This window comes from Falco rusticolus, chromosome 1 (assembly GCF_015220075.1).
Source record: "Falco rusticolus isolate bFalRus1 chromosome 1, bFalRus1.pri, whole genome shotgun sequence".
NCBI classification, from domain to species: Eukaryota; Metazoa; Chordata; class Aves; order Falconiformes; family Falconidae; genus Falco; species Falco rusticolus.
This window is the reverse complement of record NC_051187.1, coordinates 72,764,980-72,792,202: the sequence shown is the minus strand read 5'-3', so window position 1 is coordinate 72,792,202 and position 27,223 is coordinate 72,764,980. Positions and strand designations below refer to the sequence as shown.

Below are 27,223 nucleotides of genomic sequence, written 5' to 3'. Positions count from 1 at the left end.
GAACTGATGATTTTTCATAGCACCTTGTCCTGTAATGCAATTAGCAGAGCAACCTCCCTACTCCTCATCTTCTGCTATGTTATCCTCCACCTGAGAATGGCACTGACTTCAGCAGTGCTTGCTATTTTAAGCTGAATTTTGCTGCTAAGGTTAATTTTTGCTCAGGAGGATGACTCCTACATTTTTGCATCCAAGAGGAACATCAAAATATGCCTTTGATTAAAAGCAACGTAAGAATCCCCTTTAACTGCAGCATGACCCCAACACAGTAATTTTTCTAGAACAAGCTGATGCCTACAAGAGCATTTTTTTATGCCATCTAGTGGTCATAGAAAATCAAATGCCATGCTCAAACCCAGTGTGCCACCCAGCAAAGGTGCCACAGCAAATCCAGCTCCTGCCCTGATTAGGGATGCTTGTACCTATTTTTCTTTTGCTGCTCCTGTTGCCAGTCTTTCACTTGGATGGCTGTGAGCTGTGCTGCTAAAACTTTGGAAAGCTGCATTAGGAAGTGGCCAGAAAACAGAGTTAGGTAAATCAATGTTCTCAGGAGCGCTTTCAGCTTACATAAATGCCATGTTTCTATGGAATAGGGAACACGTTTCTTCACTGCTTGGAGATTTTGAAGGAAACTGTGGGGAATGATGAATCAACCAATAAATAATAGTAGCTTGTATACACAGAGGATTTGTAATTTGTTTCCTGAGAAGATGGACACAACCAGGTGCCTCAGAGAATGGAGCTGGCTGCCCTCCTGGGCTAACCACCTGGTCCCTGTGGGGAGGGCACGCAATGCACGGGCAGGAGCTTGGGGATGGGGCACGGACCTGGGGTTATTTTCAGCCACTTTTTGATTCACTTCTTGAAAATCAAAGATAGGGCTGATTTCTGCATGTAACTATGATCTTTAAAAGTGCAATCAAAAGAAATACTCCCCCAGCAAGGGCAGTAAGGAAGGACTGCATTATGTATGCTTAATCAAAAACTGGCTTGGAGAGCTGAGGAAACAGACAGCACCATCAGCAATAGTGACATTTTTCCTACTTTTCAGTGGAAACAGCACTACCTGCCTTCTTTAATAATAAGCAGCTCTTGAACAACAGGAAGAAACCATAAATTTAGCATGCTTGAAAATGGGTCAGCTCAATAACTAAGGTCACGACCACATAGAAGTTTTCGTAAGGCATTTAAGGTGCTTTTAAGCTAATACGTATTAGCTGAGATTCGTCATGAGAACGAATATGATGGTTCCTAATGCAGACAGGGTTTAAGACACAAAAAAGCATGTTAATTTGTCATAGTTGACCTTTGTATAACATAGGAAGTTTAATAATGTCTGCTAAGATAGTTTTGGCCAAGTGAAGCTAGTAGCTCACCAGACTTGGTCAACATTGTGTCATACTTTGTCTGTACACACATTAACACATTTGGTAAAAATATAACTGCTTGACAAGAAAAGCTTGCTTGTTTGGATTGGACTGCCTTTGACAATCCTTCATCAGCCCCTGCGGCCCTAGCTTAAGCCATGCCCGGACCTTGGTAAGTGAGCAGCCCAAAGCAGTTGAGTCTCTTGCCACTCTCCAAAACTCCTCACCCGTGGGTCACCCCACTTATGGTTTCTGCTCCCACCCCAGCACAGGAAGGCTGCAAACAGAAGCTTCCTTCAGACCCAGCTGTGCCAACCCAAGCCTGTCCCCTGTGCTCCCACTGTCCCCTGCCCAGTTAGAGCTCCCCACTCCTTTTCAGACACAATGAGCCAGAGCAAACAAGAGCTCTCTTATTCCTACTGTACAGGCCAGCCTGGTTCATTTTGACTGAAAGAGGCCAGAAGACACACTTTGGAGCACTCAGCACAGCTGGTGCTGTGCCGAGGGTGCCAGCATGGGCAGGCAGGTGGTGACCTCTCCAGCCTTCACCACCTGAGATGCATGTCTGCACCCTAAGCTGAAGAGGATCTGGGACAGCTGCGCCAGCGGAGCTGTGAGGGCAATAACCTCCAGCAGTGTGGCTTGTAATCTTCATCTGGCACAGCTCTCTACAAAATTAACATCTGTCCACAGCCTAAAGATGTGTTTCAAAGCTGATTTAATTAGACCAGTGCAAGCACCCATCTGGACACTTTTAGCACTTTGGCTCCCACCTAGCAAACAATGGCAACGGATAAAAATTGTTTTCACCTGCCCCAGTTGCAAAGTGGCCAGAAGGAAAGGAGGATGTATCAGCCATGCTAGCATCTTAAATTTTTGACAGATATGTCTGGTGAATCCTGACAAGGTGCTTTATGAAGTTGCCACCCACTGAGATCTCCCTAAGGTGGCCACAGCCCAGAAAGGGCAGCAGGAGGAACGTATGCCTGCAGCTGTGCAAAGCCCAGTGTCTCAGCTGAAACAGCTGATTTTGGTGGGTCCAATGACTGTAGGAATGGTTTATACTGCACTATGCCCTGGTCAGCCATTTACTACGTGGGAAGCTTTCCCCAACCCTTACGCTGCCCTGCAAAACAGTACTGGATAGCAAAGCATGCAAATGCTCCTCATATGATTTAATGCAGTGTCAGCTGGGTTAAACAGCCTATGGAAGTAGCTAATCTACAAAGAAAGGGAGCCCCAGCAGAACAGCAGTAATGAACTGCAGAGGGACAGTTACATTTTAAATTGGTACACATATTTCTGCAACAAGAGCCTGACTATATCCTTGGTTTATATAGCCCGACTATATCCTTACTTTATGTAACTCCTTTTTCCAGCTTAGGCCAAATAAAAATAAATTGGTTGATTCTAGATCAATTACAGTGTCTGCTGAGGATGTGGCATTTAACTAAATTATTTTAAGATAAACCAACGCAAGTTTGAGCATAAATGTTAGAAAAACATATCATACAGCTTAAAAGAAAAATATCTCCTATGGCAACTGAGAGCACTATCATTTTTTCAGCACCATTTGGAGACCGCAGATAACCCAGGTCTCTAACAGATTTTTTTCTAAACTCTTAATAAAAGCCTACAATTTAAATTACTTTTAATCTACCTCATGGTTACTATCCATGCTTAAAATCCTTTTAAAGAAAAACAATTGGCATTTTAACTAGTTACAGATGGCAGAGATAAAATTAGTCTTTACAAACCTGTGTTTAAAATGGGATTTTCAGGGAGAGTACTGTTTATGTTTGCTAATGTTATCCAGACTGTCTATTTGTAAACAGGAGTCAAAGATTTACAAACTTTAGCCTGAGGTAAAAGTAACTCAGAAGAATGAGGGAAGACCACGAGCATTAAAATGGCCTGATACACTGGAGCAGCTTTATCCTACACAGACAGGCCACAGCAAGGGGCAAGTCATGAGCAGAATGGAACCCTTCATAAAATGTGGGGGGTTTATGGAGAAAATAATATTGCTAACTCATCAGTCAGATTGGACTTCATGTTCCCTTGGCCTTTTCCTGGTATTTGGACTAGACCAGGATGATAAACAGCAATGTACATAGGCAGACAGGGGGTTCTTAGGGTTCCTGAGCTGCCTGCTGTTTCTGGGAAATGGTCCAAGTTCATGGGCAAGAGGCACACTGAACAAGGGCTCTATTTGGCCTCTCCCCACTGTGGGTTTTAGCTGCTGTTGCAGGTGAGAAGGCTGAGGAGCCTCAGCCATGTCCTGCTGCTCTTGGAAAGCAGACGTCCTCCAGGCGAGAGCACAAACTCCCCTTTTGCTTATCGCAGAGAGACTTGCACAACCTTTTTCCCTCAAAGATATCAAAATGAAGCCATGCAAAACTCAAGAGCTACCAACCATTTGTCATTTGGAAACAGCAGCAACATCGTTTCCATACGTGCACTACACACAGCAGGTCTCAGCTGCCCGTCTGCCTTCAGGTCTTTGTACTTTGGGCACAGAAAGAGTCACAGACAGTCTGGTTCTCCTCGGGCCTTGCTGTGGCACCCACTGACAGGGCAGAAACAGGAAACATTTAAAAAAGATAGAAAAAATAAACCCCACAGCTTACAGATGAAACTCCAAAACAAAACAACCTCTTTCCTTCACAGGATCCTTGTTTTTGCCAAACACACTATGTTTGCTAATAGGCAGTGAGTCATTATTGCCCTCTCTGCAGTCGAGGGCCTCTGGAGAGGAGGCTGTTTTGGCTGCGATTACTTCTGCACAAGTGGTACCACCTGCACAGCATCTCTGTTGCCAGGGTTCACAAGGGAGGACTAGTCTTCAAAAGTCTGCAAATGAGGAAAGGGCAGCGGCAGTGCACGGGGCTCGGGGCTATACCCTACACGCTGTGACCTTCCAACAGGTCCCTCTTCTGTAACTGCTGGCATACTGCATCCTTGTCGTGGTTTGAAGACAGGCCTCAAACACAGAGAAATGGCTATGATATCTGGGCTCACCACAGCTTGAACATACGCTACAACGATCTACTTCAGCCAGACTTCTGGCAGGAAAAACAAGTTTCACATCTGAGTTCCCATTTAAGGACTTCTCCCAGCCATCTCTCAACTCTGCCAGCTGTAGCATCATGCAGGGGTGACAAGCCTTTCCACTGCCACCTCCCTGCCACCACTACTCTCCAGACAGCTGCCCCTTTCTCTCTGTCCCATGTTGACATGGTGGCAATCTGGAGGGCCACGCAGAGATGCACCAGGATGGCCCTGGCTGCCCCTGGGCTTCACATGCTGCTGCAGCTCTCCATCCCCCTGACCTCCAGCCTCAGGGACTGGCAATTAAAGAGAAAACCCAGAGGAATCTGCATCCCAGTAGACAGGGAACAAAGGGGAAAAGGGTCCTTTCCTGATATACCTGTTGGGAGCAGTACAGATTTTGACCTTTGGGCTCCTGATGCTGGAAGGAGAGCTCAGCAGTGTCAGGAGCCCAGCAAGGAGAGGGGAGCTCTGTGCTGGAAGGCACAAGAGGAGGAGGAGGAGGAGGAGGAGGAGGAAAAGAAGGAGAAAAGCCACCCTGACAGGGAATGGCAAATGTCATCACCCTGTAACCTAACCAGCACTGTGGTTGTAAGGACATGAGGTCATCAGTGGTACCACTGTGTTCAGCCGACTACTCATGGAGAACAAAGCAAGAGTCTCTATAATTTGACATTCTATGGTTAAAACAGGTAAATAAATAAACTTGATTTTGAATAGTAATGAGACACATCTGTATTAAGAAACCATTATTGTTTTGTTAAAAAAGTGCCAATCAAAGCAGTGTTTTATAGAGTATCTGGAAGACTGTCCTTTCAGCTATTTCTAGCAAACACATGAGAGTTAATGCAATTTTGATTAATTCAAAGAGTGTTTTTCTTTCTGTAAGAGCCACCGATGTCTCCTGGAAAACATTGTATTTACTTTTTACTACTTTTCTTGGCTTTTAAGTCTAGCAGAACGATGATTGCTACAGTGGGGAGATTCTGTCCCATGTTGTAAGTCTTTGGCAGAGGCTAGATAACACAGTCTTAGGCGGCTGCATTTTTTTGCAGCTGTATGTCTGCATTTCTGTTAGAGATGATGGGTTTACGTTGATCTGAGGACATAACATGAAAGCTGCACTTGTGTGTCATTCAGAATCTTGCTTACTAATGTTCATACACTAGAGGAAAAGATTTTACAATTTAGTGGACCATATAACTACTAGAACTTTTAATTGTAAATTAAAAATATTAAAGAAATATTTGTGGCAATCAAAAGGAGTCCAAGGTTACTGCTTTTTCTGAGAAAGGCAGCATACTAAGGAGCAGATTAATCACTGTGTTTTATAATGCAAGAAACAGAAGGAATCAAATGAAATTATCAGTTTAAAAGATTTAAAGAAGACAAAAAGGTTTAAGGGAGACAAATGTGTTCTGTGCATGGTTAATCCAACAAATCTACCAATGAGGAATCTGTGAAAAGCCAAAGTTTAAGCTCTTTCTGAGTTTATGGATAAAGAGTCCAGCAAGGCTGACAGAAAGCAAAGACTCAGAAAATACCTCCAGTTCAGAAGACCTCAGCTGCAGAGCACTGGAAGCAGGAAGATAACCTCCCGGCAAGCATCACTGCATGCTTCCCACACCCTTGGGAAGAGTGCAAGAGCCTGCTACAGGGCATTGCCAGACAGCAAGGGCACAGGGCTAGAAGGGCTTTTGATAATATTTACCAGTCATTCATATGTAACATTAATCCTAAAACACAGACATAATGAAATTATTGTTACGGATGGCTTCATAATCATCCCAAGAGAACAAGCGGGGACATCAATTAATTTTATGGAGAAGAAATAGCAGTGGATTATGAACTTCTACAGAGACCTAGTTTCATGCATTAACAAAACAGATTAAAAACTAAGAGAGAGAAGCTGTGCCAATAAAATTGTCTCCAAATGAAGTATTTCAATATTCTCTCCCATGAGCTGATAAATTTATAATTTTTTTTTACCTTTACAGTGTGTGTACATACATACATATATATGCACTTACATACACTGAAACTTTCCCAAACCCAGACAAAAAACAAGTCTCATAAGAAATCACAGCATCTCACAAAGAAAAGGATAATTCTAAGCAAGAAAGATCTGATGTTTGAACATAGGAGAGTTTTCAGTTGCAGTTATCCTATTCAAGTTATAATGTGTATTTTAAGCGATAGACAAAATCACAAATATCAAAATAGAACTTTCTGCAGTGCCCAATGAATACCTATCACAAAGATAAAAACAACAAAGCAGCTTATTACATACCAGCTTACTGTTTATCAGCTAGAAACACATCTAAGTACATCGTTAATTCAGGCCATCAGAGAATAGATCTGTATTAAAGAAAATTAACTCCATTGGTCAAAGTCAAATAGATAAAACCTCTTTAATAATATATTTGACATAAAATGCATCCACCATCCTCCAGGGTCTTGAAGAAAATCTAAGTGAGAACAAGACCCCTTTGGCTGGTGAAGTTACAGATGTATATGTGTATGCATGCACACACATGCACACATACACACACTTGTCTGTGGTAAAATTATGCCCTGTCTGAGCGAAAAGCAACTGCCTGAACTAAATTATAATAACTTTTTTCAGTTTTACATCTTGATTCCATATCATAAAACTTAAACAGCTTTATCACTGAGAGGAAAGGTCATTTTAACCAAGTCAAGAGAAAACTTCTCCATGTTTTATGTATTTTCAACTTTATTTGCAAGTCAATACGTTCTGAATCTCTGTAGGTTTCCATTAAAGTGGAAATTGCAAAACGCTTTACCCTGATGGAAACTTGAAGTTAATATGCTCTAAGCCTTGCATGACTCCCCTTTTTTATAAATTTTATTTGTATTAACAATTATAAGGAAATTTCTGGAGGACAGATCATTAGAAGTGATTCTGGCATATTGTCTTAGACTAGCCAGAATTTCTTAAGAAATAAATTTGAATCAAGGTTACTGTTTAAAATGCAAAAAGGCTCATGGCAGACAGCTGCCATGGAGTTGCAGCTGTAAAACAACACTGAGTTTATTGTCATCATTGTAAATTACATCAGTAGATACTTGAATGAGAAACCTGAGCAAAACTCCAGATGCTATAATAAGGCAAAGTCATGTTCACTGATTATGGAATTGCGAAGAGGGTTATCTATGATCCCTTTGACTTTTAAGAAATGTGTATACTTTGGCATAACCCACCACATACCACTAACTCGGGCTGTGTTTGCACTGCAGATGCACCCAAGTCTGTGTCATCTGTGGATAACTCTGTGCTACCTGTGTGTCCCGTTTACTCCTTCCCCAAAGGAACCCCTCTAGTGCTGTGTCTGGGCAATCCAGCTGGTACCACCAGGCCACAGTGCACCACACAGCTTAGGGTCCACCCAATGTACTGGTTATGTGGGCTAACCTCAGCATGCTGCATTTGGGTAAGATGTCTCCATCTATGCTATTTGCTACACAGTGGCATCTTCATCAGTGTGGGGAAGACCAGCTGGACTGGGGACCTCCGAGGGTGACTCTAACACCCCATGATTCAAGGTTAGGTGGGACTTGTTGGCAGGCTGTGATCAGGGCAAATTCAAGTGAAAGTGAAATTAAATCGGTTGCTAAACACTCTGATCTTCAGACCATCCAGGAGTCCTGTGGAGATCCTGCTGAGATCACCCTGAAGTATCACACGCATGCAGAACAAAGTCAAGGTAAAGCTCACTCCTTACCAGCCAAAGGTCAGGCTTTCCTGCCGAAGAGTGGCAAGCTGACTGACAGCTGCAGCTTCTTCGTGCTGTTCCCTGGAGAAACCCAAAGAAAAAGTACTTCCCAGATAGGATGGACTTAAAAAAACTGTAAAATTTTTGTTGCAAGAAATAAAGTGAGAAAACACGTTCAATGCCAGATATAAACATAAGGCACATGGTTTCAATAGAGCTATGCCCATAAAGCCCAAATTTTGTTCTTAATAAGCAGAAGTATAGCTGATGCTGTGTTACAAACTCGTAAATGACCAGTTATCACACTAGACCTCATGTGCACGGTACTGAAAAAACTTCAGGAATTATGCTAACTTCATCCATTTTAATCTCCTATGAGAGAACTGATTTGAAATATGAAATGGCAGTTCACAATTACTTAAGAAAAGCAGAATCTAAAAAGCACTTTTGAAATAACCTGCTTTTACATCAGCAGAACAGTATTATTCCTGATATTATTGATATTGCTTTTTGCTGATGAAGAAATAGAAGCATGTAAGAATAAATAATTGCCATGGAATAGACATTTGACTGAGGAACAGAAATCAGATCTCCTGAAAGAAAACTCTGAGCTCTGCTTTCTTTCTTCCTCTCCATGAATCTGATCATACACCACTAATAAGAGAGAGAGGCTTGCATTTGATTTCAGTGTGTACAGCATCATGCTGACAAATGATTATGTGTATCAAATTGAAGTTATCATATCACAGGAAAAACTGTCATTCTTGTAAGTGAATTTGTGTCAGGCAAATCTGAGTCAAAGGAAGACAAAGCTCTCCTCTCCTCAATAAATTATGCTCGTTAAACTCTTTTTAAAGACTTGTTAGGATATATTACAATTAGTATAAATAGTCAGCTATAGCAGTTAGCAAAATAGACTGATAGGCTCTCCAGAGCTCTATACAACAGCATGAGTTTTTCACTTTCAAGGTTTTTACAAATTAGAAAACAATATTTTTTTTCTTCATAAGCTTTTTTCTTGGGGATTTAAAGCTGCCTGCCTGAAATGTTCAGGTTGGAAATGTAGAGGAAAACAGATTAGTGTTACTCAAATAAGAAAAAGGTCTGATAACAGAATTTAGATTTTTCAATGCATTGTAAGAACAATCCAAACATTTCTTCAAATAAGCAAGCTTGACACTTACATCTTCACAATACATACCAGTTTCTGTATCCAAAAACCCAGACAACCCAGACTGAGACTACTAATCCAAACAGTCCGCCATAGAACTGATGAAAGCAAGAGCAAATCCTGAAGGACCGAGTTGGCTATGTGGCTCAGTGAATGCTACAGTGGGGAGAGGGGTAAGGATCCATATGGAATTAAACAGACTTTTTAATACCTTGTGCTGAAAACTGTTATTTCCATATGTGTAGAGTTGACTCATGCTACCAGAGTGGGATCACAATGCTTCTTTCCTCTTTTAATAAGTACAGACTGTCAGAGCCCTGAGGGCACTGACACCCCTGACTGTCCCTGCCAGCCTTTTCTGGGGTGTCCCACCACCCCGCCCATGGTCCAGGACCCCATTTCAGCCCAGCTGCACCCCCACCTGCAGGCTGAAGTCCTGGCCTGGCCTCAGGTGCTGGGGATGCCCCAGCTGCCTCCAGGCTGCCCTGGTCACTGCTGGGGTGATGGGATGATGGGATGGGCTCTGGCTGGTTAGACCCTGCCCTGCTACCCTGTGGGGAGCTCCATCGCCCCCAGCCCCCGGGAGCAGCCAGCCTTTGGCCGACACAAGATGTGAAGTTGTAGAACTTCAGGCCCATCAACAAGAAATGCAGGTCCTGTGTGAGTGCTTGCTGGGTATCAACGGGGCTATCAAAGGGTGGGCTTGAGTGGAGCTGGTGTTCCTGTGAAGCCTGATCAGAGGCAGGATGCCTTGTGCCTTCTGCTCTTCTATCGAAACCCAAGTCTTTGTTTCAGAATTCAAATGGAATTGAATTCTCCAAACTGTTTAGAGATGTCTTACTAATGTGCATGTCCTTCTGTGTCACAAAGAGGTTAACCTCTCTGAAAATCAAGTTGTTATTTAAAGGTTTGATTTAATCAGGAAGAAGCATACTTTAAAGAAGTGCTATTACCCAAAAGCAGACATTACATAAATTTCTTTCTATTTTTATATCTTCTTGGCTCTGATCTCCTGAATCTGACATTAACCATAACAATCACACATGTGACTAAACCGGGCCAAATTCTTCTTTTTCTATTCCAGTATAAATATAGAAGTAATACTGTTGAAGTAATAGCTTTGAGGTAGACTCACTTCACTAAACGGGATTTTTCTCAGAACAGCCACAGCCAGGAAAGCATGCTGATTTTCAGACCACATTTTTATCTCCTGTACTGCCAAGTTAGAACCCCAGCATGGAGGAGACCACCAGGGTGGACATGAAAGCCTGGCAGTCCCAGAGGCTGGGGACGTACATTAATGTGGGTGGCATTTTGAAAAGCACGTGAGGCTTCCTAAGCTTTCAAAATGCCTTAGGCTTTCAGAAGTTTCAGCCCCACAGCAGTTTGAGCCCCAGTATGGCTTAGGCTTTTAAATGCATTTATTGTTTGTGCCAATGAGGCACGGCCTGCTAAGACTAACGCCTCTGTGAGATTCAGCTTCACAGCCACAACCTCTCCCTTAAGTTTGACTCTTTAGTTTCATGTTGAGGTGCTCTCTTTGGTGCTCCTGAACATGCCAACAGTGCACCGAGGGTCCAGAAGATGGAGACCTTTCAGCTAACTCCGGGCAGTAGATAGTACAGTGACCTGTATGTTTGTACCAGGTTGCTTGGGTATTGAGCCACATCAGGTATGCATGGTTTCAGTCTCATGTTGCTGTCCTGAGTATCTGTGTTGCAAAGCACAGTTTCTGAAGAGAGATCTTCTTCAGAAACTCTGGTCCAGGGGTCCTCAAACGTTTTAACCAGGGGCCCAGCACACGGATGAAGTGGCAGGCAGCCATCTGCGGCTGCTTGGTTCCCCCCCAACCCCCGGGGGGGGGGGGGTGGGGGTGGGGCGGGGGTCTCTGTAAATACCGGGGGCCGGACTGAGGACCCTGGGGGGCCGTGTCCGGCCCGTAGGCCGTCGTTTGAGGACCCCTGCTCTAGGCTAAGACAGCCTTCTCATGCTCCAGTTGGTATATCAGAGGTTTTATGGTTCAATCATCATTTATGGTCATTCATAGACTTAGGCACCCAGTTCCCCCCATGATGCATTTCATATGTGTGAAAGTCCTATGTAAAACTTGGAATTTACAGGAAGTTTTGTAAATTCAGCCCAAAGGTCTTAGCATCATGAAATTATTTGTTACCCAGGAATATTTAATTCCAGAATGCTGCTTTTCTAAGTCTGCTTTCAAATGCACAATTGTGCAGTTACCTTTTGAGGGAGCTGTACTGAGTATTTTTCAGGACTGGTATTATCTGAGCTCTGTTGTGCAGGTCTGCTGTTCCTGGGAGCGCAGCTTGGAGCACTTCAGAAATTCCTGCTTTTATGCTGCAACATATAAACTCTCAGTAATAAAGTTCAGAGAGGTTTAAAACAATTAAATTCATACTATAGGGCTTTAACAATGCCTTCCATCTTCTAAGTGTCATATAAATAACAACTAATTAGTCCTCCACAGTCTTGTCAGACATGCATACTTATCCAAATATTGCATTTAGAAAATTAATATTTTATCCTACCTTTGCACTTCCCAGTATGTTGAAGACTGTTTACAGTATCATCTGGATTGAAGGAACCACAGCGCAAGCCATTTCTAGCTAGTGATTTGCCCATGTATGCAAAATTTCCAGTTATCTTGGAAAAGTTAATGGCTTGCTGTGTTGCAGCAGCAGTGCAGAGGGATCCTTTTTACACTTAAAAATATTGCTAACTTAACTATGACTGTTTGCAGTTTGAAAAATGTACTTGTGTCAAGCCCCAGACAGATGTCCTCCTCCACGCAGAGCAGAACAGGGACAAGTCTGGCATGCAGCTGAACATGGCTGCTCCCTGCCCCGGGTCACAGCCTCCACAGCTCCTCTGACAAAGGAGTTTATGGCAGCCTTCTCCAACTTGCTTCAGGGGAAATCAACCAGCTTAGTCCTGCCCAAGCATTTAAATTGCTCCTTTGGTCTTTGCTTAGTTTGATGTAGAATGTAGTCCCTGGCTGGATGCCTACTTTTCCGTGGGGTTCCCAGAAAGGCAATGTGCCTGGGTGATATCATTTGATGAACTTCCAGAAGAAAACAATGTGCTGGGGGAGGAATGTCCCTTTCAGGGTCTGGAAGCTTTCTTGTGTACACAATTGCCTTTTTAAATGGTGAACACTGTTTTTAGTACAATATGCTGTCACCAAGGGAGCAACTACATGAAGGAGAGTCCATCTTCAGAAGTGTCTGTGATTTTATGAACGACATTTACCTTGAGGAGATGAGAATTAAGCCATGCCCAGGGACTAGAACATATTCAGCCACAAATCCAGTGAAGTTCCCAAAGCTCTTGTTGCTGTGTGTCCCCTGAGCTCTCTTTGGCTGGTCCCCATCATTCACCTCCCCACAAAGTGATCACTCTCATGATGGGAGCTCTTTACAGACTTTTGCTCTCAAAGCCCAGGTGTGAACACGTGAGCACAAGGCACAAGCAGTGGAAGTCTGTTCCGTATGACTTGTGGCACTTATCCATGAGTTTTGTTCTTGTTTGTCCTCCTGTGCCTTGCAGTCTGGCATTTTCTTTTTGCGCACATTTTTCCTCTTTCCATGCCATCTGAAATGGTTTTCCTCGTCTATTCTCCAATTCTTTTCTATCATTGTAAAGCTGGTAAAGCAGAATGATCTAAGATAGAGATGGAAATTCTCCTGGCAAGGGCTGGGGAGGAATCAAGAAGAGGAAGCCTGCCTGAACTGGAAGGTGGGAGATGGGCACACTGCTCTAGGATCTGTCCTCATCTTTAGATGTCTACATACTTCCACATGCTTGACTCTGGTTCAGATTCATAACTAACCCTACAAATTGCAGGTCATCCCTGAAGACAACTTGTGATTTATGGCTCCTGTCTCGCTCTCTTTTTTTATATATATTTATTTTATTTTAAGAAAACAGAGAAAACCTTTTAAAGAAGTCTGCATCCAAGGTGTAGGGATATTTGTATCCTGAGTATTCTACTGTTAAATCCTGGCCATTTTTCACTATGCTGCAAGCAAACATAACATTGTCTCCATGTTAATTGCCAACTGCAAACAAGTGGCCCAGCTTCTCGGCTCTCTGTCAAGACAAATTCTGTCAGGTTTCATTTATTTGTGTGTTCTGGTACAGCTGGCAGTGAAATAGCTTCACCTGCCAGCCCTCATGTTAAAATTACCCCCCAGCTGAGCCAGACTATCTCACTGATACACGCCTTGACCAGCTTCTAGGGCATTTTTAGTAAAAGAGCCCTTCCAAGTAATGTGACTGGCTGGAATCAGAGACACTATGTTTCAAGTCAGACACTGAGAAATAAAATTACTCCCACTCCTTTGACATTTTGAAAATCAAACCCATTGAACTTCTGCTCTTGATTATCAGTGCTCTATTTTTCATGAAGGCTTGAGACATGGTTGAAGAATCTGACTGCATTCAATACAGTTTTGAAGGAGACTGTTCAAACATGACTGAGTACAAACTTAAGCAAGTGAGGCTGTTAAATGCCAGCATTGCTAATAAGGCATTTAAGAATTGTTTTCTCAGAAATATTTAGCTAATGTTCCTTCCCACTGAAGACTGATCCTTTTAGGTGCCATCAGCCATTCTGGGACTGAGAATCAAAAGTTCAGACTGCTCAGAAAGTGTCAGGTCACTCTCCCCTTCTTACACAAGGGAAGTAAAGACAATGTAAAGCCATGTGAAGATTGCTGGATTGTGCAGCTAACTGAAGGAGTGTGGTGGTGGCCAGTGGTGGTCTTGATTCCTTAGAGTAAGGAATGGTCTTACAGGTGGAGCTCTAGAAGTCCAGCATAGTCTCCATAACACAAAACGAGCTGGGGGATGCATAAACCTGTGCCCAACTGATGAATGACCAATGTAAAATACCTGGGGGAAAATCCATAATTAAGTCTCATATTTTAAATAGCATAAAAATCATACAGTCCAAAGAAACTGCAGAGTGTGGCATGCTAAACTGCAAGCCACTGTTTCTGAGGCTTTGTAGAAAGGTCAGTGCTGGTGGCAAATTGAATGGCAGGTTTGGACCCTTCAGGCAAGTGGACACAACTGATTTTTGTGGATCATGTTTTGAGAGGGAAAAGACAGGCATAGCTAGCGAGATTTCAGTCTAGTTGTTGAGGGTGTCTCTCTCTGCTTTTCATCCTGACTTATTACCTCCTTCTCCACCTTGTTTCTCCTACCACAACTTGGGGAAGGTCTGTACATCTCACAGTGGGGATGCAAGGAAGCAATGTGAATAAGTATGGACCTATGCTATTGGACAGCCAGAGGACATATAGACTGTCTTGTTCTGCACCACTAAGCCATTGCCAGTGCTGCAGACAGAAAAGGCCCAGGAGCATTGCTCTGTCTCATCTACATCTTTTTGCACAAGGAACTTAAAACACATCTTCTCCTCAAATAGTTGTGCCTATGTATTGGAAGCGAATTCAAAGCTAGCAAGGAAAGACAAAAGTCAGAACACAGCCAGGATAACTTGTGAATAATAATTACTGGCTTCTGACCAAGGTTTTATTTCTAACAGGTTCATGGGAAATCTTCTAGTGTTGTTTCAAAACAATGCCAATAAGTAAATTTTTAGAATTAAGACCTGCATAGCTGAACTAGAGAAGAAAATTAGATCATATACCAGGAAGTCTCAAAACTGGGAATTTGCTACAATCCCTTAATTCCTAAGCTTAAAATAATGTTAATGACATAATAATTAGTTATAAGGTGAGATTTCCTAAAGGCTTGAGTTAAATATCCTCTGCCCAGCACCTAGCTTTGATGGGAATGTAACATACAGACTATCTTCTCAAGGTAGATCATAGAATCATAGAATAGTTTTGGTTGGAAGGGACCTTTAAAGGACACCTAGTCCAACTCTCCTGCAATGTGCAGGGACATCTTCAGCTAGATCAGGTTGCTCAGAGCCCCATCCAGCCTGGCCCTGAATGTTTCTCGGGATGGGGCATCTACAACCTCTCTGGGCAGCCTGTTCCAGTGTTTTACTACCCTCAATGTAATAAAATGCTTCCATATATCTTGTCTGAATCTACCCTCTTTTAGTTTAAAACCGTTACCCCTTGCCCTATCACAACAGCCTCTACTGAAAAGTCTGTCCCCATCCTTTTAAAGCCCCCTTTAAGTATTGAAAGGCTGCAAAAAGGTCTTCCCAGAACTTTCTCTTCTTCAGGCTGAACAACCCTAACTCTCTCAGCTTTTTATCATAGGAGAGATGTTCCATGCCTCTGATCATTTTTGTGGCCCTCTGGATCTGCTCCAACAGATCCATGTGTTTCTTGTGCTGAGGGCTCCAGAGCTGGACACAGTACTACAGGTGGGTCTCACCAGAGCTGAGTAGAGGGGCAGAATCCCCTCCTTCAACCTGGCCATGCTTCTTTTGATGCTTCTTTTGATTCTTAAGATCTGTCACCTTAACAGACTGTGACAAGGTATTAGGTCCATAATAGGTTTTGTAATGTTTCTGCAATACCAAATGAATCAGATGATCTTTTGGGTTTATGCATAAGGGCAGTGATTATGCTGCTTGGGCAATTTGAATGATGATGGAACAAATGAATCTGCCACCCTCACTTAAAAAAGCTGTTCCAGAAATCACTTCACATTAGAACTGATCAGCATGTCCATCATCTTCTAGTGAATGCCTTGGTGTGTGCTCTTGCTCTACCTAGTGGATTTGGGACCTATTTAAATGCATTTTCTAAACTTGGAATAACATTATACTAATCCTGTGTTCTTACCATTCTCATTATTATTTCTGGTGATGGTTTTGATGAAGATGATTGTTATTGTGAACAAGAATACCAAGTGCTTGTTCTGGATTTCAATATTTGGAAAAAAGAATTAACTCCTCAAATGTTGCCTTTCCCTGAAGAAAAATTATTTGGTATACATAAATGACATTGTTTCCTACCCCAGTTTATGGACAAAAATTTGTATATTTGAAAAGGACAACCAGAAGCCAGGACCAAAGTGTAAATTCTGAATCACTTTCTGCCTACCAATTAACTCTCTATGATCAAATATTTCACTGCAACACAGATGACTCCTGAGAAAGGATATGGGAGGTCTATTCCACTCTCTAACTTCATAAGCCCAGGTGAACAGAAATCTCTGATTTTGGCCTCCTAATTCAGCCTGCAATTTCAAAAGCATGGCCATATGTTATCCTTCACCTTTAACATTGTAATTTACCTTTTAGAGCACTCACCAGGAAACAGGGGCATGGGTTCAACACTGTACATCCTTCCTTGATCTGAGGAGATTCACACATTCCAAGAGACTGCTGCAATAACAGAGACACCTTCCACCTCTCCTTTTAAAACTGGACCATGGTGCAGGAAGAAATCCAAGTGTCTAAAGGCAAAGGGCAAGAGAAGTCCTGATTCTGTGGCCTAATGCATGGTTTCCCAAATGTCATTTGTTGGGTACCACTGTTGGAAGCAGCCTTCTGTATTCCCCCCAAAGCCTAAATTCAGGACTGTAAACATCACCTGAACATTATCACCATTACCTCCCAATCCCAGCTCTGTTCCCCTTCCTGCAGTCCCACCACTCTGTTTCACAGCCACATCACTCCTTAGGACCCCCAACCCATAGCTGAAAGCTCCATGAATTCTCCCCCATGCCTTGTACTTCCCAAATTGTTTCTCCAACCACAATGCTCCAGCCATCTAAGGCACATCCTTACTCAACAACCCTGTTCTGCTCCCATTTCCCAAATGTCTTTTTCCTATGGCCTTAGCAGAAACACATGTTTCAGATTAATTAATTTTCTGTAGGCACATGAGAAGAACAGCAGGGGAGGTCTGGGAGCTGGAGACACCACACATCAATAGGTTACTGGCCAGCCAGTGATAGGACCATTTGTGTTAAGGCTCTTACTCTGATTTATAAAAGATCCTGGACATAGGCAAAACCAGAGGTTGTTGACATTGGTTTTGCTTGGCTTGTGTGCAACACTGTGGGAACATCTAGCTTACTGATTTAGACCTTCTTCTGGCAACAGGCAGTTTTGTTCCAGCCCTTGATCCTTAGGTCAGGTCTGCTTCTTATCCATCAGCTCTGTGCAAAACACATACGCAGTCTTAGGCATGAACTTCCTCTGAGCTGCTCCCTCCTGGCAAAGTGCTTAAAGTTGTTCTCTGCAGAAAGCTTTGTTGTCCCTGATTTAAGCCCTATGAAAATCCATGAGCTTTATTTGGGTATACTCAGTAGTGCATCAGAGCAAATGTTGCTGTGAAATTTGTGCTTGTAGCTAACTACTGCTGTGGAGTTATCATTTGCTGCTCTGCTGTAATGTCAAGCATTCATATGTTAATCCACTCTTGCAGGCTGTTGTGCCTGACTCTACTGTAAGGCTTTATCAAATGACAGCAAAATTAATAGTTTGGCTTCTGCCAATTTGATACAAGATGCTGAAGATGAAAAGCAGAATATACATCACTGAAGATAATTTTGGAGCATTACTTATTTCTCTCCGACTACAATATTTTCATGCTTTTTTCTGCATTGCCATTGATACCAAGAGAGTTTCTAATTTTCTATTCTATGTTTCTAATTTTCTATTCTGTAAAACAGTAAAGATTCTTCATAAAGACTGTGTATGTGTATATGCTGGATGTTTTCCTTGCTGAATAGACTTGACCATGCCATATACCAGATGAAATATCATGAGCTGCAAATAAATGTAACAGTTTGGGGTTTTAAATCAATCAGTCAATGCCAATCAGTATCACAGAGAAGGGAAAGGGAGCAATGATTTCTAGATTGATTCACTTTGCAATTTCTTAACTGAGTTTGAGAATGAAACTGAGTTTCACAGTAAAAAAGATAGATGGTATTTCACACATTTTTCTGAATGCCCCATTCCATTTCTTCTTTTTTTCTCCACAGAAACCGGTGCACTCTGATTTCCTTGAATGCTATAAATTATCTCTGCAGGAATGGACAACCCTAACAGAAAACCCCACACAAGTCTTCTGAGAAACCAGCAAGGGAACTAGAAAAAACAGCTTGAATTGCAAAATCTCACATGACCCATGACTGACCCTTTGCTAATGCAACACTAATTTAAGACACCTTTGTACATAAGGTACTGCAAATCCTCAGCATGTTACTGTTTGCACAGTGTTTTTTCTTTAGTCTCCCAGTATATGGTGGAACAGAAAAACCCAATTTACATTCATATGTTTATGAAAACACCCAAATACTATGTATCAAACTTTAAACAATTTTCTTGCAAGATATTGCAACGCAGTTCATTTCATATGACAGTCCAAGCCAGGCTTAAAAAACCCCATCCCACTAGCAGCCCATTCACACTCCCTCCATTCCCCTCAGGGCAGCTGCCTGATTCGACCCATTAAAGGTGAAGTAATTATTTGTGTTGTGGTCAGCAGGGTTTCCAACCAGGCACTGAAGCTGTAGCTACAGTCTTTCTAGTATCCTTTCTGCAGGGTCAGCAAGTTTCTGCTGCAGTTATTCAGCTTGGAGATTCATTTGCAATCATAAGGGCAAATTTCAAAATGAAATCAAGGTGTAAGCTTTGTTCTTACTAGGAGAGACTGCTCCTACGGGCACATCCTCCCGGCAGATAAAACTCCCTTCAGCAAGAAGGCTGTTCTCCATAAAGCTTATACAGGTCCCAATGACAAAATAAACTATGCAAGCAAAGGACTTTGCATTGAAAAGTCCAGATTCCCTTTTTAACATGTCAAAGTTTGATCCAAAAAAGCTGGTATTTGCTAGTTATACTATGTCCGTCTACAGGCTACTTGAAAGACATACAGTAACACATATGGTGATGAGAAAAAGGTCCAATTGCACAGATATTCCTCCTTGCTTCTTACGTGGATTCTGGTAATGCAGAAATCCCAGGTTAATCTCTGAATATGTGCCTGTGCATAATGCACTGCAGCATCACACTTATTAGCATAGTCACAGCCATCTGCATGTGACTTGAATGCCATAATATGTATAAATAATCTTATTTGTATGCATTTTTTTCAGATCCAAGGATGTTTGTGTTGCTTTACATTACAAGTTTTGCCATCTACACAAGCGAACAACCTGTTCAAAGCCAGTTCAAAGGAGAAAATTACTACACCAGATACATCTGTAGCATCCCTGGTTTGCCAGGCCCTGTGGGTCCCCCTGGAGCCAGTGGATCCCCGGGGCCACACGGACGCATTGGTCTTCCAGGAAGAGATGGTAGAGATGGCAGGAAGGGAGAAAAAGGTGAAAAAGGGAGTGCAGGTACTGAACATTTGTGTAATCTAACACAGTAGTACAACAAAGTAAAACCTTTTTTCATCACTGTTATACATATGTATGTATACACACATATATATGATGAATGTGTGTATGTGCCTGTGTGGGTTTGTGTGATGCATGTATATATAGTGAGAGAAAAAAAATATGCAGATATATTTTAGATATGTCTAATATGCATATACTGAAATCTGTGTAAATAAATGTAAATGCGTAGCCTACCTGCACATAGATGCTAAGAAAAAGTCTGGGAAAATGAAGCTAGTGTGGTGTCAAATAAAAAGTCTCTTTTGTGCCATTAGCCAGGATTAAATGATTAGCAGGTATTAGGCGCACACTAGAAGTGCTCAAATAGTAGGAGATATTTAGTGCACAAGTATCATTATATAGGCAGCCACGCTGCCGTCCTTCCCATCCGCAGTGCCCCTAGTTCCGTCAGCAATTGACTGATTACATATAAAATTCTTCAACGTGTTATCAAAACAAATGAAGAAAAGTAGGAATATAGAAACAAAGGAGGCCTAGGCTGTGAAGCCCAGTCCTCTGTTCCAACCTGCTATTCCTTTCACAAACTTACTATAAGATTTTGGAAGTATTTTTGGAGTGTTTTGGAATTCTGACCTGTTTTTCTTGTTTGCTCAGGCACACACAATAGGTCACACAATCATTTACTGAGATAATATGTGCAACGATTAACTAACTTAAAATGTTTTTGAAGGTTTAAGAGGAAAGACTGGGCCATTAGGACCAGCTGGAGAAAAAGGAGACCAAGGTCAGTCTGGTAAAAAAGGACCTGGAGGATTGACTGGTGCCAAAGGCGAAGTAGGTCCAGCTGGACCACCTGGACTTAAGGGAGATAAAGGAGACCGAGGAGAGCCAGGTGCACCAGGGGTCTGTAAGTGTGGAAAGATAGTGCTGAAATCTGCCTTTTCTGTTGGCATCACCACGAGCTACCCAGAAGAAAGATTACCAATTGTATTCAATAAAGTTCTCTTCAATGAGGGGGAGCATTACAACCCTTCCACAGGGAAGTTTATTTGTGCCATCCCAGGGATTTATTATTTTTCCTATGATATCACCTTAGCAAACAAGCATCTCGCGATTGGGCTGGTTCACAATGGAAAGTACCGGATAAAGACATTTGACGCAAACACAGGCAACCACGATGTAGCTTCTGGATCCACAGTGATCTACCTTCAGCCAGAAGATGAAGTATGGCTTGAGATCTTCTACACTGACCAAAATGGTCTCTTTTCTGATCCAACATGGGCAGACAGTTTGTTTTCTGGATTTCTTTTATATGTTGATACAGATTACCTTGATGCTTTATCAGATGAAGATGAGCTCTGAAGCAGATGATGTCAAAGGACATTCAAACTGGACACCCCAGCACAGGATCTTATCTAGCTGTGTGGGGGACACAAAGTGGGGAAAAAAAATAATCAGGAGTTTATTTTTGCTTTCACAGGAACAAAATCTGAGTTCATAAGAATCTTTCTAGAATCTACGCTGGATTTTTTTACTAAACAGCAGGGATATCAAAAGGAACTGTAATTAACAAAAGACTGCATCACTCCAGGACTGACTCCTCCTGAAAGTTATGTTTATAATACTATTTAAACAAATCTAAGATACTGTACATTGGATTTTATATAAAATATATTAAGTTGCAATGTAGAATGGTTATTTTGTATATGACATTAAAGTAAAATCGAACAATTGATGGCAATATAATCTTTGGTCATTTTAAGACAGGAAATACAATAGAACCAGAGAAAACATTGATTTTAAAAAAGGAGAGGAATAAAATACGAATGCCTGTTTCAGGGTGCAGCTGAACAGATCACAAGGACAGTCCCATCTAATATTTACACCAACAAATGATATTCATAATTAACTATCCTCCTCATAAATACATGAAGATTTGTACTAGCTGAGGACTGCCCAATGACAGTCATAAAAAACCAGAACAAAGTATTAAACATTTAAAGTCATTAAAAACTAGGGGATGTAAAAACTCTGAGACAGACAATCAGTATTCAATATGGGTATTTTCCATGTAATTCCAAGAGGATCTGCTGTTCTTTCAACGCTGTTCAGTATCTTTAAGAGAAATGTGGAAGAAAAAAACCTTTTTGCTGAAGAAAAATATGGATGCCAAAACCCCTGATAGAACAGTAACATTACAGTATTAAGAATAAATTATATGGAACAAACTGAGTCACATCATTAAAGCAGATTTACGTATATTAGAGTATGGCCAAATGCAATGAAATAAACTTAGGTCTCACACACAAGGTGAAAAACTGAGTTCGGGAAATCAGTGAACTTGGAAAAGGTACACAGGACCTCATGGATAATCAGCTAAATACGAGTCATCAGAGTAGGCTGCTGCTGCAGCCCTTTGGATGTATGATAAATGGAATTACAAGTAGGAGTAAAGAGTAGTTACAAAGCTGCTACTTCTGTCAGTGTTTTAAAAACTTACTCAAACATTGGAAAAAAGATATGGTTGTAATTCTCTCCATGTGGTTTACACAAAAGATCTAACAAGGTCAATTTATTTTTCTTGTCAATGAAGTTAAGAGGTGATTTGATTGAAGTTTGCAAGTACCCGTCTGGAGATAAAATTTCTGGTAGTAGCTGGCACTTCCTTCTATCAGATAGGAGGAGCACAGGAAGATCCACCAGTGAGAAACTATCGATTCCCACTGCAAATGGGGAACCCATTTTGCCAGTAATCAATCATTGTAAAAGTACCTAGGAACATCACGAGTTCTCCAGCGTTCAACAGCTTTAAGTCAAGACTGGCAATCTTTAATGGGGTGCTCTTACTTTTCAAGAATTTTCAGTATTATTTTATTCATCCCAGATTTACAGAAACCTGCTATTTCTAACAGTTATTCAGACATTTTCAGATGCATTGAAGTGGTCTGTGTTGATGTCATGGTTTAACCCCGGCTGGTAATTAAGCCCCACGCAGCCACTCACTCACTCCCCCCTCACCCAGAGGGATGGGGAGGAGAGTTGGAAAGGAACGTAAAACTCGAGGGTTAAGATAAGAACAATTTAATAATTGAAACAGAATGAAAATGAAAGACCACTAACAACGATGACAATACCAGTTATAACGAAAAGGGGAAGGGAAAGAATAACATCCAGAGGGGAGGGAAAGGAAGAAAGGAACACGTGGTGCACAACACAACTGCTCACCATGCGCTGACCGGTGCCCAGCCAGCCCCCGAGCAACGACCTGCCCACCCCAGCCAGACCCCAGCTATATATACTGGGCATGCCGTCCCATGGTATGGAATATCCCCTTGGCTAGTTCGGGTCACCTGTCCTGGCTGTGTCCCCTCCCAGCTCCTTGTGCCCTCCAGCCTTTTCACTAGCAAGGCCTGAGGAACTGAAAAGTCTCTACACCAAAGCCAAAACACAGCACCGCACTAGCTCCTGAGAAGATAAAGTCCATCCCAGCTGAAACCAGGACAGCTACACAACTCCTGATCCCATTTTATTTATGACCAAGGCGGAGAGAAATTTCTGGGGTTTTTCTGTGTATTTGACTTAATTAAGAAAATCACAACCAAATAAAATTACACAAAAATTCAGCCGTGATTGCAAAATTACCACTACAGTTATGTATGAAATATTAGCCTATGCACCCTGTATCTGTGCCCTTATCTCCCCATGTGTTAATGTGCATGTCTTTGAGTATGATCACTGCTTTGTGCAGCGAACAGGTGCAAAGTCCTGTCCACAAATCAAACTGTCAATGCCTATACAAGCCTTGTTTTATTTGACAGTGAGAGATGTGTGGCAGAAGACAAAAGTGGATTATTTTTCTAAGTAGACATCTAATTTTTTAGTGTTATACAAGTGCTGCTTCCTGTGAAAAATATGGAAGAGAACACTTACAGATTCAGTTTATCACTGTGCTGTACAATCACTTATAAACCCGCAACTTAAGCACAATATGAGTGCAAAATGAAGCCAAATCATAATTCTCAACCATGACTGATGCCACTGTTTCACTGCCATCAGTGCCTATCCAAGGCAAAAAGACTGTTGGCATTCTCAGCACTGTATGCGCTGAAATTCCACAGGACAGAAGAGACAATCATATCAGGCCTGTTACTTCCAGGAAACATGATTCAACAAATGCAGGATTGGACCTATAATATGTATTATGCAGCAAAAGTAAATAATAGAAGAGTTTAATTACATGTTTATTTAAAAAAAAAAAAAGTGTAAGTAGGTTTGCAACATTGGAATCAACAGAAAATTTATGTTAGGAATAACAGGTCAACTTTTATTAGAATTAGAAAATCTATAAAGCCAAACTTAAGAGTATGATCAATTTTCTTCAGGCGCTACAGAAACATATTTGGTACTTATAATAAATCTGGAAATTTTCAGACAAAAATATTTTTTTTACAATTGAATAGGGGAAAAAATAGGGCTTTATACTGAAATATTCCTGGTTGCAATCCTAACCAAAAGCAAACAGCTTCCATGTAATAATCTTGTAAAAATGAATGGAATATAAAAAAGATATTTTAACCACACCTATGTTGAAAATGACATCACAGGAAGAAGTAAACCAAGAGTTATTGCTTCCCTTTACTTAATTTTAAATCTATGTTTGTACAATCATAGAAAAGTCATTTTAGCTTCCCTAAGTTTTCCCATTTGGATTCTGTAGTTATTTGAACAGTTTAGTATTTTGGCATGAACTGTTAAAAATATGTAATTATGTTGAGTTATTCCTACCAGTTTTGGCAAGAAGAATCTTTTTACTTACATATATATACATGGACAACATATGTATATAAGTAGTATGTGTCCCTGCACTCACTCAGGATCTCAAGACATTACCCTAAAATAAATCATTGCTATTGCTATTATTTTACTTGAAAATAGATCAGCTCTGATGACATGATATTTCATTAGGGGTACTCCTCTGTCTAAATTTGAATTTATATGGAAAATATCTTGGGTTGAAGTCTTCCCAGTATTTACACCAGTAGGTGGGTAGGTCTAGTTTGGTTTCAATAAATTGTAGGATAACAAAGAGCAAAATCTCTTTGGGATCAAATCTAAAATTAATCAAAGATTTCTACACAATATATATGTCATCCTATACATGCCATAGTGCCATATAAAATCAGACATCCAGACCAAGTCAGTCATCTAGACTTTGCTTACAGTCAGCAGAAATTAGTATCACTAGGAGAAACTCTCAGGAGGAAGCATGTCTCTTCTGCAGCACCAACTCTTGGGCTTCCTGATCAAGGTTGTAAGAACTCATACAAACCTGAGACCACTGGGAAACCTTCCAACAATATTAAGATTACTGTTCCTGAGATTCATAACTAAAACATATATATATTTACTTGAAATATATGTATGCAAATATACATAAGTAAAAATAAAGTTATTTGAAATAGCTCCCCACAATCTTTTACTCTCAGACCTTATACTTGGTAGAGTGACATCAAGGAAGAACTCAGTCACATGTTCCATTGATGAACATTTTTGACCAGATACCTAATTACATTAAACTCCATCTTCAAACTGATACGAGTACGTTACTTTGAATAAATACCTTCACTTTCTTCACTACTGGTATTAATGTCCATGAAGTTTAGGCAATTACACAATTTTTTCAGGAGCAATAGGTCCTAAAGATTTTTTTACAATGCTCAGACAACACAGAGGAAATATTTACTAATGGATATCAGTACTGAGAACATCATCTACATTCTTCAAATATTTTTGAATCTACCTAAGACCATTTATGTACTTTTGGGATGGGCAAAAATATATAAAACTGACGAGTAGCTTATTTCATTCCCTACCAAGTGTGTTTCATTAGTCGGTGCAGTTCGTATAATACTTCATTTTTATTTACCTTCCACTAGGTTCAGTTCATATTCATTCACTAAGACATTTACTGAATAATTTACTTTTCTCTAATTGGTTTAATTTATCCATTGGCAGGTAATTCACACTCAGGATAACTATACTGATGCTGTACTAGACAATTTGGTCAGTAGGAACTTCAGTTTTATGTGGAAATGCAGCTTACTTTATATTTGTCAGAAAGTGATGAATCCCATCCAAGAAACAATACATGAGAGTAAATAGGAAAAAATAGAGCTGAGAAAGCAATACACCACAGCCTTTCTCAATGAGTAATACATTGCTTTCAAGAAGCAATTTATTCCTTTCAGTACCAACCATTTAGACTTCAGCTCAGAGAGCATTCAGAGCTTATATTCACTTACTTGTAACTCCTCCAGTCAACACTCCCAACTGAGGTTATGTCAGTATTTCTGAATTTCAGAGGCATGATTCTTCCTCACATCAACATCAAGACATTTCCAGGTACTCTCACGAAACTATTGGTCTCTGATACTTGGTTTTGTCCTAGCTGTACACCTCAGATCCATTCATGAAAGTTACTATCTAAAGCAAAAGAAAAATTAATTAGACATATTATGCATATATTTTTAATAGTAAATATATACAAAGAAAAAGGTGTCTTGGATTATTTGGCATTTGGCTTAGATCCCTAATTTCTGATTATATTTATTTTGGTATGATCCAGCAGCTACCTGCTGGAAGAGGTGTAAGGAGATCTTTTTCCTCTAGGCAGATTTTTCCTGCAGCAGCAAGTATTAGCATACAATTTATCTTACCTGACTTTAATCTCTAAAAGCTCAAAGATCATTGCCTAGGCTAAATTAGTTGCTGGCTCTCCTGTCATCAGTGCAAAGAAATAGATGGTTAAATCTCAGTTTGGATGACACTGTATTGGACACCTACTTTAACAAAGGAGGAACCAGGGCGAACCTGTCTCTTCACATTACCTGTATCTACATGATTAACTTAGGTTAGTCTTTAACTTTGGAATGATGAAAAAATAAGATGTCTGCTCTTAAAGAACAATCCGCTAAGTGGAAAAATTGGCATAGTTTAATTTGGCAATTTATATGTCTCACAATTAGAGAGAAGATGTGGATTGATGACAACAGAGAAATACCCTTATAATGATGGAAGTGACCTCTTGTCAGACCTTTCATAAAGTATTGCTCAAGTTCCTCCTGGGACAACTTCAACTACAGTAACTTGGCTATTTTACAGTATATTAAGGTGGGCTAGATAATCCCCTAATGCCTCCAAATTCAACACACTTAAGCCTATATAAAATACTGAGCTTGTCAAGGATGCTTAATTTTAAGTGTAGAAAATCTAAAAGTATCCTGGAGTGTTTCTACCTATACCAAAACAAAATTATAAATTTGTTTCTTTTCAACTTTAAAGCACCTGTCAAAATCCTAAACACAACACAAAACATAATGCAATATTTGTAAAACCATCTCTGTGAAGGAATAGCCTTGTTTACATGATGTGAACAAAGGGATAAAAAATAATCAGTTCTTGAAAACCATAAATGAACTATGATTCTCAGCAGGCTCTAAAGTGAATTTTTAGCAAGACGCACTTGGGATTTCTAGAAATGAGTGAATTTTATGTAGGAAATGTATGAGCAGTCCCTTTTATTT

At 40.8% G+C, this 27,223-nt stretch overlaps 1 protein-coding gene across 1 annotated transcript in view; it reads left to right on the top strand.

Annotated features, from left to right (window-relative positions):
- Positions 1–21,370, top strand: part of C1QTNF7 (C1q and TNF related 7) — a 35,811-nt gene extending 14,441 nt beyond the window's left edge. Inside the window, exons 2-4 of the mRNA XM_037384518.1 lie at positions 18,276–18,474; positions 19,392–19,637; positions 20,371–21,370. Coding sequence (XP_037240415.1) covers positions 19,400–19,637; positions 20,371–21,002 — 870 coding nt within the window. The 5' untranslated portion in view covers positions 18,276–18,474; positions 19,392–19,399 and the 3' untranslated portion in view covers positions 21,003–21,370. The remainder of the gene's footprint in view (positions 1–18,275; positions 18,475–19,391; positions 19,638–20,370) is intronic.
- The last annotated feature ends 5,853 nt before the right edge of the window (positions 21,371–27,223 follow it).